Genomic DNA, 12841 nt, shown 5'->3' on the forward strand with positions numbered 1-12841 from the left:
AAGTTTTAGTTTTAATAGGATTTGTTCAGTTCAGCAGCGGAGCAGTGTAACACACGTCCTTTCAGCTAGCTGCCATAACCGGAAGTCCCGAATCAGTCTTTTTGCTAATTTTTTCCATATTCCAATTTTCAATAGCCACCAAGGTACTATCCCACTTTTTAAAAGAATATCTACTTTTTAATAATTGCTTTAACTGTTCATTGCTAGACCTGATATTCAGGAACCTAACTTCCTCAACAGAGGTTTGTGTACAGAGATCATTCCTGTCAGAAGAATTATCTTGAATAATGTAGTTTAAAATATTGTGGACGTCAATCAAAAAGTGTTTTGACCAAGGACTTTAAAGAATTTTTTTTAAATAAGGCTACTTTAGATGCAAGTAACAAATTAACAACTCAGAGACACAGTGTGACTCTGAGATAAAACCTGGTACTGAACTGTCCAGGTGAAGTTTTCCAGATTCCTTGTATTTCTTGAAAAATAACAAAGAAAAAATTAAATATATGTACAAACAAACAAGAATTAATGCTAAATCCGTTCACATTTTAGTTTGATAAAGTTCAGTCCACTATATTTTTTCCCCATCAGAATAATCCAAAGGGAACATTATTAGAACATTCTACCACACTGTATGGTCTCCTGACTGCTAAATTCAAAGTGTTTCCACACATTGGACTCAGTTTTTGCTGCCATCACATGTGTGTTGTCTGCTGTAATAGCACTTAGTTGTTTTCACCTTATGGTAAACAAAAGAAAAATCTATTATAGAACAGTCCAAATAGTATTTTCCCAGATCAATTGTTGTTTTATTTCCATCTCAAATGATTTGTTCATGTATAGGCCAGTTCAGTTGGATAAATAACTTGCCTCAGACAGTTTAATCTGGTTGGATTGTAGGAATAGAAATTAATTAATCGCTTTTTCATCACATCCCAATAAAGAAGACAAGAATTAAAGATGAAAGAGGAGGGTTTTGATGGAAGGGAGAACTTTTAAAGACAGCTGTTATCAAGAGATATAATTTTGATCTAGATCTTTTGAAAACTCAGGAGCTTCTGGTCTTTTTTAACTTGATTATTAGCTCTTGTGGTTTGGTCAAACGTTTCCATGAGAACTGATGGTCATGTCGGAGACAGTCTTCCTTTCTCCCATTGCTGTTCTTGTTTCTGGAAGTCTTTTTCTGTCTGGACCTAGGGAGCTCTTAATTTGTGGACTCATGCAGCCTCTGAGGTAGGATCCTCTCCTCATTTTTCTTGGTGCTCTCTCCCTTGAAATATGTTTCCAGCTGGTTGGCTTTGCTGGTGAGGTCAGAGTTTTCCTGATCTTTTTCAATTAGATCCTTACAGATAAAATGTTTTTCATTTTCTGTGAGAGACAGTTCAACTTTGAGCCTCTATTTGAGCTCCTCTACAATATTATTTGAATATGTGGTTTCTTTGAAATCTTTCTCCTTCTCCTCCTTCAACCTTCTACTGAGGCGACACAGCTTCAGTTTCACTGTTTTGTTTCTGCACTTGGCTCAAGGAGCTTTGTCTTTCATGGTCCTCCAATGGCTTACGTCTTCTCTAAGGTGGTGAGCCTTCGGTGCAGTATCTGAAAAACACTTGTTTTTCAGCTGGAGGACCTGGTTGAGACACTTCAGTTCAGTCTTAAGGTCTGTGTTTTCATGCTTAAAGGCAGCGATCTATTTTATTTTACGGTGCCCAAATTTTTTAAAAATTCTATCTCAGAAACCAATTTTATTATAGTCCCACTCCAATTATTTTATGATCTATTGGAGTTTCAGTTGTCTTTTATTTATGATTTTTGTCCATCCATCCATTTTCTTGACCGCTTCATCCCGTTCGGGGTCGCGGGGTGCCGGAGCCTATCCCGGCCACTGATGGGCAAAGGCGGGGTACACCCTGGACAGGTCGCCAGTCCGTCGCAGGGCCTCAATCACACACACATTCACACCTAGGGGCAATTTAGAGTCACCAATGAACCTATGAAGCATGTTTTTGGACGGTGGGAGGAAGCTGGAGTCCCCGGTGAAAACCCACGCATGCACGGGGAGAACATGCAAACTCCACACAGAAAGGTCCCAGCCGGGATTCGAACCGGGGCCTTCTCGCTGTGAGGCGAGAGCGCTAACCACTGCGCCACCGTGCAGCCTTATGATTTTTGTTTTTAACCCAAATGAAAAAAAAAAAAAAAATAATAATAATTGTGTTTTATTTTAGAACACAGTTTCTACAGTCAGCAGGTTCATCAGAAATTTGCCTCTGTGTTGTAGGCGGGACTGTTGGTGCAGAGTATCCCTCATTTCCCATCATCCCTTTGTCAATAATCTCTCCTGCTAGCTTAAAGCCCCTCACAACTCCAACCTAACATTACTGGTGCAACAGAAATGGTGAGAGCTCTCCAGAAATGCAGTTTTGAGTAAACTCAGATGAGGAAAACAAAGATGCACGTGGAGTAACCAAAAACTCAATTGGAATTTAGTCCTCTTAATACAAAGTTTGATTAGAGTCACATAGAGTTCCTTGGGTCGTCACCATGACAGACAATTCCTGTAAAATGGACTCCACAGATGTACCCCTGAGTTGGGCCCTACGTGGCCTCAGACCAATGTGTCTTATGTAACTTGAAAATTGCGACAGGCACCCAGACTGCATCTAGTCACGTCCGACCTCTGTGTTCTGGGCTCTCTGGCGCTCCAAATCTATGTAGTTGGGTTCAAACTTTTGCCGGACAGAGTCGAGTCGGAGCACGGATGACCTAAACCGGAAATTATGCGAGCAAATGTAAAGTGGATCCGGTACATTTTTTTTAAATAAAGCCTATTTTCAGATGTACTTAATGCTTTCACAGTGTTGTAAACATTACATCAGTGTGCCAACCAACCCCGGTGTCCCCTTCTTGTTACACAATCGGTCTACATGAAGTATGAAATGTTTGTGTCCAAAGGTGCTGGGAGAATTTCCCAGGAGCGGAGGGGAAATGAAGTGCACACCGATCTGTCGGGTACAGACAGGTGCACTCACATAATGCGCTAAAGGACGGCCCCACCAGTTCTTGAATGGATACCAACTGAGTAGTCAGCTCCTGGATGGAGAAATGGCATCAGCTGACTCGGAAGCAGCTTGAATTCACATTCCTAACCCCCTGCGAATAAAGAGAGGATTACTATACTTCCTATTTAATGTTTTTTTTCTTCTTGATTGCTTGAAATAAGCCATTTTTAATCTAATCTAATCTATATGAATGGTGGGTTATCGCATGACCCTACGTGAGTTTCGTGAGGTCAGCAGCAGAGCCTGTGGCTGTAGCCATCCCGTAGCTAACGTGAGTCATCTGCTATAGCTAGACCGCTCCTGAGTCGCACCTGAGCCGGAACTGTTGCAGTGTGAGCCCGGGGTAACTGATTTCAATTGGTCTGGAGCTCCATGCGAGTAAATGTAAAAATGCCTTCATCAATGAATTAACAACAAAGAATAAAAGCCAACATTTTGGTCCTTTAGTATTAGAAACCCTTTTCAAGACAACAACGACATACTGTAAATTATTAGCAAAAATGCATACATGTGAAAACTGTAAATGTTGCAGCTCATTCTTGTCTTAACCCATTAAGTTATTTTAATCTCAAAAGCAAAGCAATGAAAGATTATGGAAGAGGTAAAAACATTTATTTTTGTCACATTTTCCTATACAAAAGCCCTTTTTCAAAAGGTTTTCCTTCATACATAGCAGGAATGACAATATTAATAATTCAAAGCTTAATTGTAAAAGTTATACACACAAATATATACTTATATATATTTATATATTTGATATCCAAAATACAATGCATATATGAAGTAGCACAGATCCCTTTTCACTGATAATGCTTATGAAACATGAATGTTGAGGGTACGCTAGAATAATTTCTTTATAGTACAAATTACATGTTCCCTTTTAATTTGTTCTTTTAAAGCTATACATCTTCAACGGAAGCTGTTGATGCTGTTTGTGTTATGTAACGCAGAAGACCAAAACACCGTAAAGCACAGGGCTAGCTTAGAATCCAGATATGAAAAGTTTGTGGCGGTGAGTAGATCCATCAGCGCCACATTACACACAGAGGGAATAAAAATCCCCGTCTATCGGGTCATGGTTTGAGCAGGCACTTGTGGGTTTGAAATTCAACAACACATCTTTTACACTTACAAGCACTCAGGATGTTACAACCAAATGAAATAATAACAACAACGAGAAAACAAAAATCTAAAACTGCATTGCCCAAATGTACAGATATATAAAAACGCTTAAATGCTCAACAAACTACTTAGCAGAAATGGACTTCAAAGATTTGCATTTTTGACCGAGGTCAACTCGTATTATCTCTTGATTTCTTCTCATCTTTTTTAACTGTGTCACATATGAAAATAACTCTGCATAATTTATACAGTAAGTTGCTCTAATGCCTAGTTGACTGATGCTTATAAAATAATACAAAATAGGTCTGACAAACGCACAGCGTTTGCGAATCTGAGGAGTTCTTTGTTTTATCTTGTCATACTTTTGCTGGTTTTGTTCTCGGATACGCTTCCATAAGTTTTATCTCAGGAGTCCATTTTTATTACTGTAAAGGAACTTATTTGATATGAACAGCTCTGAGGGTGTTACAATGGACATGACTTACTGTTACATAACAATGAATGTTTGATCCTAACTGAGAAACTGAAAGACATTCAAACAAGCGTGCTGCTCTCATGTTAGGATCCAGCCCTGGTCAAAGGAAGAGCTGACCGTCTCTATTGACATGACCTGCAGCTGTGTCACTGTTGTGCTCTGACCTGTACGATCATGGATAGCTTTAAAAGACAGACAACACTTTGCATTTGTTTTTTTTAAATCAAAATCACAACTTGTCAGACATTTGTACGCTTTTCTTAAATATATAAATCAATCATTAAAGCAGTGATTAAACCTCAGAGTTAAGCTACGTCCACACCGACCTTGGTAACACACTTTCAAATTATCCACTTCCAATGAAGTCTGTAAATGTAAATATGCATGAATGCGTGTTTTGTCTTTCCATGTTTAAAAGTCTTGTGTTCGCCTTTCGCTATGCAAGTTTTTAAAGCCCCCCTCTGATAAAAATCCTGTTTTTAAAATTTTTAACATGTATATGTGGCCCTTTTCTTATGAAAGAGATGTAATAAGAAATAATTTCGTTTTTGCTTTTTTGAGGATTTCTCCTTTTAGATCTCTGTCAATCAAACTGTCACCGATAGGCTCTGCTCTGCTCTGCTGCACATGCACTAAACCCTCATTTGTTCCTAGCGTGTCTAGTTCAGGTTCTGGAGAAGAGAAGATGGTATCTTCACATTGACTGCAGTCAAATGAGCCGCCGTTCACATTTCTGTGGTCAAATCAGCATCACTGGATTTTTTTGTGTGAGTTTCATCCAATACTTACGGCAGCAGGAGTGAGAACATTTTTTTTTTAATAAAAAAAAAATGTCACTGGGATTTTAAGTCAGCTTTCGGACCCTAAATACAAAACGTGCACCCATTGAACGCCACTGAAAGGTCAAACGGTTAAATTCTGACCAATCAGGGACTCGGATTTGGTAGTGGCATTTGGATAGTGTCCTTTTTAATTTACAAAAGTACCAACTATTTGAAAACTGATCATTGCAGAGATATTAATAATCGCGGTTTGTGCCCGCCAGGAATTATATGACACCAAGTCTTTCATGTATCGGAATAGAGCTGTGAAAAAAATTCTTGAACAAGAATTGCAACACTACGACTTTTCACACAAAGTCTCTTCCAACACGGATACTAGTACTGGATAGTGACAGTCCAGTGTGAACACTGTATGCTACAGGTGTGTTCAAGAACCCCCATTCAGTGAGTCATTGAAAGTGCGACACAAGCCCAATCTGAACATAGCATGAGAGTTTAGGTTCTTACAACACATAAAACCAGAGGCGCTTCAGCAAGAAAAATGTAAAACATCTGCAGTTCAGATTTTAGATTTTGCACAAAAATTCCATCTGACAAGTTTTGATTTTTTTTCTGAGGGCTTTCCATTCACAAATCTGAGAACATTCACATTAATACTGATGTGGCGGAGCAACAAAACATCTGGAAACGGCATGGGCAAGACACAAGAACATGGCAGACATTTAACAGCCGAGTGTGTGGCCCCACTGAGCTCATGTGACCCGGGCAGAATTATTGCAGCAAATTACCTTAATTATATTTTGTCTCTGCCTCCGCAGCGCAATTTATATAACTCCACTGCACACACCCCCCCCCCCTTCATCTCCATCAGCGCAATACACACAGAAAACATTTTAAAGCAGCTGAGTTGACCCAGGTCAGCAGAATATACAGCGCTTCCTTCTTTGGCTTCTCACTCTTTTCTGGCCTTCCAGTTTGGAGGATAAATTAAATGGCAAATTGAATGGCACATTCCAGTTGCCAAATTTCATTCAGTGCTGAGAAAAAGTCCAGGCTCCTCCTCCTCGTCCACCAAATTCCAGAGGACTCTTCACACACACAATCAAACAAGCAGACAGACAGTGGAGGAAACCCCATTAAGGTAGTAGACAAGCGGCAGAGGCAGATGCTTTCAAGCACAATGTACATAATGTGCTGAGAAGGATGTAGACCTAGAAGTGCTAGGTCCATGTCTGTTTTCGTTAGCATGACCAGGAGATACACGAACTCTGGGTCATCTCCTGTCGTGAAGATCTGTTTGAAATTTGATTTAAAGGCACCTTTCAGCTAGCAGGTGAAGGAGAATGGGGGAGAAAGGCACATTAAAGGTAAAACACACATCCACAAGACATAAACAAAAAGTTGCTAGTCTCTTAAAGGTAAGTAGTATTACATTTTAGATCATAGCATCATCCAGTTGCTGTTTAAAATCTTACACAAGAAACAAATCGATTTCATCTTCCTTCATACGAGAGAAAAAATTCTTCAAAGTACGAAATGCCTCCATCAGTTGTCCCTGGCTTGGCAGCATAAGGAGTGCAGGTTCAGCAAATGAGGAAAAGGTAGGATTTCAAGGCTGCTCAGGGAAGGCCGCTTTAATAGTAACTGCCCAGGTGGGAGGGCATGTGAGTGTTAGGATGGCGGGGAACGTTGGGGTTGGGGTAGATGCCTGCAGTGGGTGAGCTCCAGTACTGAGCAGTGGGTCCAAAAAAGTTGGAGGATGTTACTGGCATGGATGGCGGGTGGGGGGATACAAAGTTGACCTTCTGCTGGTGGGCGTGGTAGGAAGGCACGTAGGTTAGGTCCGAGGGGTACTTATACATGGAGGACTCCGTTGGGTGTGGCTGCAGCGCCTGAGCAATGCCGTGGAAGTCAAACTTGTAGGCGTAGCGTTTGCCGTGCACCTTGGTCATGATGTTTTTGTCATAGTAGTAGCGTAGCGCACGGCTCAGCTTGTCATAGTTCATGTTGGGCTTGCTCTTGCGCTCACCCCAACGCCGCGCCACCTCGTCTGGATCTGTCATCTTGAACTCGCCGTTGGTTCCTTCCCAAGTGATGCAACTGGCATTGGCGCTGTCAGACAAGAGCTCCAGGAGGAACTGCCACAGCTGTATCTGACCTGAACCTGAAGGAAGCACGCATACAAATGAATTAGTCAATGCTCAGTGAGAGAAGGAATAGTGCGTTAACTACTGAAATAATTGGCTAACCTGGGTTGGCTAGGCGACTACTGGTGGGGCCAAGAATCTGATATGGATCTGTGGAAAAATTAAAAAACATAAACAAGTGTAAAGTAGTGAGTAGAAATTAGATGCTATAGCTCAACTTTAGGCAACTGAGGAGCTAGAAAATTTGTAACAATTTGATTGGGAAAGCATTGGTTAAGGACCCATTCAGAAGAAAATGTTTGTGTTTTTTACATATTCTTGTGTCATTGTAAAAAATGAAGGAAGACATATATACAGAATTTTGTTCTATATCTCATCAAGGGTCGCCAAAGAAAATTACCGAATGGCACAGGTAGTTTGGCGCTGAGTTTTATGCCTAGGGAGACCCAGACTTCACCCTGTTTGCGGCTACATATTTAGGCAGAGACATGAAGGATCTTGCCAAGAGACCCACACTGTATAAGGCTCATCTCGCCCCCCAGGAAGCAAACCCAGGTTTCCCACACCCCAGTCCTACATCCAGCCATCCATGGGGCAGGCATGGTGCAGCGGCAGGGTGCTCGACTCTTGATCGGAAGATTGCGGATTCGATTCCTGCCTTGCCTTTGCATGTGTCAAAGTGTCCTTGGGTAAGACACTGAACCCCACATAGCCTCTGGTGGAAGGCTGGCGCCAGTGTTTCAGTGTGTGAATGGGTCTATGACTGTAAAGTGCTTTGGGCCTTTGAGGAAGGTAGGAAAACACTATAAAAGTAAAATTCACCAATTCACCATTTGAACAGCAAGAAGGAAAGTTCCTATATATTCTGTTCCTTTCATTTAAGAAAAAGGTGACATTATTAACAACAGAAACAACAAATCTTTCAAAACTTTACATTTCTATCCCCTTCCAACCCATCTCGGTCTGTATCTTACATTTGTGTAAGGTCCTAGTTAATTTCTCTGCTTGTGTTCATCAGCAGCAAACAAAAAAATGCTGTTTGAAAAAGATTGTATTTGTGATGTAGAAAATTCGCTGAGTGTTCGCTGAGTCTCAACAACAGCAGTGTCAAACTAAACAACGGAGTGATGCAGGATTACCTACATATATATATATACTATATACATATTGAATACATTAAGCTGGCTGCTTATTCAAAGACTATTTGTTTAAATTAAAGGTGTTTTTTTTATTACAAAGCATCCTTGACAAGGTCTTGCTTAATATGCACACTTCCTGGAATTTTCCCCTTCTTTTCGTCAAAATGTAGTTTAACTGTACAAAATGATGGACATCTTAGCAAAAGTGGATATCTGTATATGCAATTACTTGTGTATGATAGTACCAAATCCCACACCCTCAAAAATAGACACAAACATAAAAAGAGGGGGCGGATATCAGAAACTGAGTGAAAGTACAGGGTTCCGGAGCAAACACTGATTCACCTGTTACGGAATCTCAGCTAAGCAACCTTCAACGCAGCTGTAGGAACTGTTTGTGCTCTGAGTGTTTATTGTTGAGCCTGCATTTTCATGCTGTAAACTCTTTGTTTGGTAATCTGTTTTAAGAACATGGCTTACTTCAAATCAGAGAGAGTCTAGTGACTTCCTGATTATCCGGAATTTCAAACCCAGAAATCTTTTTTTTTTTGTGTGTAGATTCACAACTTTACCTTAAGAGAAAAGTGTCTCAGAGAAAGCTAGAATAATTATTTGGGCATTTTCTAGAGCTTTCTCACTTCTGCTGAATGCAAAGCATTGTTAACCCCTTTATGTCTGAATTTATTTCCAATTGTATTAAATAAAAAAAACTGATTCAGTGTATTTTCTGTTTAAGGTGATGCTAAATAAAGAGGATGGTACATTGCAAATTAGCAACATACAAGCCTGGAGGGGTTAATGCCTTTACAAAACCATCACAATGTATCCAGATACGATTCTATTGTAAACACGAGGTAATTGTGCTTGACTGTCTTAACTATCAACACAAAAAATGAAAGAAAGAAAAAAAACAGTCGACATGCTGACCCTCAGGAAAGTTGATATCCAGTCTAACCAACAAGCTTCTAGCCTGTTCTTGTGCTTTTAGTATTCAGATGATGTCAGCTGAGCCTTTACCTGGCTGAGCTCTGGGCTGCTCATTGGATTTGGTCACATTCTGGGTAACTACTGGCGAGCCTGCAAACACACACACAGAGAGAAAAGCAGTGAGGAAACAGCAGGGTGGTCACTGATAACCAAACCAAACATCTTGTAGGCATGTCAGCACGTCCAAAGCAAATAAAGCAATGGCTGTTGTAATCTTCAGGAGTCTATCCCACATGTCTAGACACTGTGGATGTTGGAACTGCTGGATTGGAAGAATTATATTTGCAAAAAATTGCTTGAGCTGCATGGGGTGACTGCATTCCCAAAGATTGAACTGACTCTGCCAGGTGAAATAGAAAATCCTGTTTGTTGTTTATGCAGTCCAGTCAGAAATGTGCCAATAGTTTTTTGTTTCGTTAGAGCCCGGTTGATAAAATTGCTTAATCGATTAGAATCGATCTAAGCTTAATAAACCAAAATAAATCCATACAAATAGAAATCAATTTAGCACATAAAGCTAAAGTTCGCTAGCTTGATGGTAACGTTTAATGGATGCTAACATTTAATTTCCCATAGGACGGCTAATGCTAACGCTCGGCTGACCTAAATATACGTTGCTGACTACATGAACATCTTTTATAAACTCACAGGCCGGAATTTTTCTAAACTTTTTTAAAGAAACATTTGTTTAAAAGTAACCAATTGTGGTCTAAAACTTAATTTTTGGTCAATCTTTTTCTTTTTCTGGATTAAGATGTACTGCTATAGCGCGGACGCCACCTAGTGGCCAAACTGAAACACCCTCCAGGAGAAACAGAACAATGTTTACAATGAACATTTTTGTTAGAACTTCTACTTTTGAGAAACAATTAACACTGTATGATATTAACAATCTCATTATTTCACTAACACGTTTTACAGTATGTGAACTGTATCAGATTAATATGAATATATTCACAACATATAGTAGATTATTAATGTATTTCTACACAAATGTGTCTAAATGTGTAAACTATGTAAACTTAAAATTGAATTGAATTGTATTAAGTGGATCGAAAGAATAGAAAAAATCATGAATCGAATCGATCCAGGCTCTGGTGAATAGAACAGAATCAATTTTGGAAATTATTATCAATACTCAGCCCTAGTTTTTATCCTTACCTTTGCCACTGTGCATATTGTTGGTCCAGCCTGTTCGCCGTACGGCATCATATGAAGGATCTGGGGAAAGAAACAACACATCATTTTATTTTAAATACAGATTCAGTGATTAAAGCAAAAAAAGGTGAAAAAGTTCCACATTTACAGTCACAAATTGCTCTTTTTTTCCTCAATAAGTATGCTAGACTCAAAATATACATTTATGGAGGCCAGAGTTACATTTTGAATCGGGTTTATTCAACCAAAAATAGGTCAAAGTGGTTCCTCAGATGAAATCTGAGCATGGTTATGTAGCATAGCTTGTCTTGATGCGTTGTTTACAATGCAGACGGCATCCTCTTTGTCTAAGAGCACAGTTGGCTCAGCAGCTTGCATCACCCTGACTACAAATAAAACATATGATGCAAATCAACGCATAAAAAGCACGCACAAACACAAAGACAATGCATGCACATAATATCCACTTTCATCCCATCTCCCCACACAAGCTGCTTTCAGAAAACCTTGACATAAGGCCAAGCAGGCCCAGTTTGGATGAGTCCGAGCGTCTGTGTATCTGTGGTGTGAGGCAGTAACAATCCCAGCAACACAACAGAGGGAGCAGCGTTCGCCTGGCAGAGTCTCAAAAAAAGCCTCCTTGCATACTCACAGTGCACCTGGTCAGCATCCTTGGCGGTCTTTATTATTAGAGGCCAAAATAAAGGATAGCGGATTGGGAAATGAACTGTAGCCAGACAAATCTTACACTGTGTTGTACCCAGCATGTTGTTTAGAATGTTAGCGTGAGCTGTAAATTGTTCCGTCTGCAATCTGTTTTTCCAGATGACAGCAGACAGACCAAAAAAATTTTAAAAATGGCGATGAAAGGAGTTGTATGAGATCAGAAGGGTGTTAGGAGGTCATGCAGCAATAAAATCTCCCATCGGAGCAGGAGGGCTCTCTTCATGCAGGGGCAGTTTTGTGCAACAAAGCATGGCCTGAATGTTTTAAACAACTTGAAGTAAAATAAAAAGAAAATTGGTCATGAAGACCGTTGTTTCTATAGGGGAACCAAAATAAGCCTTCAAACATAATGGGAAATCATAAACGGGAGATTGCCAAGAACACCTGAAACTTTCTCAGTGGGTTGGGAGCATCGACTGTATTTGAGAACTAGACCGAGCAAGCGTGATGTCACCCATAGAATGACTTAAGTCTGCCTGTAACTAAATGACGTCAATTCAATTTTCACAATACAGACGCCACCTTGTTGGAGCCAGATGCTGTTATCGAGGCATTCGATTGGTCAGTTTATAACTTGAATTACTTCCAATAAAGAAAAAAAATATGAAGAAAAATATTGGATCATTAAATCATGTTAAAAACCAGTAGCAGAGAAAGAACAGTTATCCTGACGAATATAATAAATAAGTAATAGCTGTGTATTTCTCAATAGAAGCCTCCTGGTACTTCCTGTTTGGAATGCGAGGGGGGACCTCATATACAGTCAATGGATGGGAGTTAGTTTCACACATGTCTGTTTTTTTTGTTTTGTTTTTTTAATGTTCATCCTTAAGAGAACTGAGAAAAAAAAATGTAAACATAGTTTTTCTGTTCATTTTATCCACCACTTTAAATTTAATCTGTATTTTAACAGCACTTGTGGTCTTTGGGAGATATTGTACGGTGGCCCTTAGGTACAAATCACATCAACAAATCATTCAATGCAAAAACCTTTTAAAAGTCCCAATAGCAATTTAAAAAGAAAAACGGTATTAAAAAAGAAAAGCATTATATTGTAGAAAGCCAAACAACATTTAAGAAATATATAAAAACAAAAATGAAAAAAGAACATTTCAGAAAACAGAAGTCATTTCCAGAAAGCATGATGAAATTTTAGAAAAACGAAGCACAACAAGAAACTATGAAAAAAAAGTAGGTACTACGGGACCTCGCTGATTAGGTGGCGTTTGTTTCCATCATTTCTACTGAA

General features: G+C 39.6%; 1 protein-coding gene across 5 annotated transcripts in view; it reads right to left on the minus strand.

The window, feature by feature from the left end:
- Window positions 1–5478: 5478 nt before the first annotated feature.
- The window catches only part of fli1 (Fli-1 proto-oncogene, ETS transcription factor), a 40859-nt gene continuing 33496 nt past the window's right edge, over window positions 5479–12841 (minus strand). For all 5 annotated transcript variants that reach the window (XM_024277859.2, XM_024277858.2, XM_024277862.2 and 2 more), the window contains 4 exons: window positions 10870–10929; window positions 9739–9798; window positions 7685–7732; window positions 5479–7599 (listed from right to left, as the gene is read on the minus strand). In XM_024277859.2, coding sequence (XP_024133627.1) covers window positions 7070–7599; window positions 7685–7732; window positions 9739–9798; window positions 10870–10929 — 698 coding nt within the window. In that variant the 3' untranslated portion in view covers window positions 5479–7069. The remainder of the gene's footprint in view (window positions 7600–7684; window positions 7733–9738; window positions 9799–10869; window positions 10930–12841) is intronic.

This window comes from Oryzias melastigma, linkage group LG13 (genome assembly GCF_002922805.2).
Source record: "Oryzias melastigma strain HK-1 linkage group LG13, ASM292280v2, whole genome shotgun sequence".
Taxonomy (NCBI): Eukaryota; Metazoa; Chordata; class Actinopteri; order Beloniformes; family Adrianichthyidae; genus Oryzias; species Oryzias melastigma.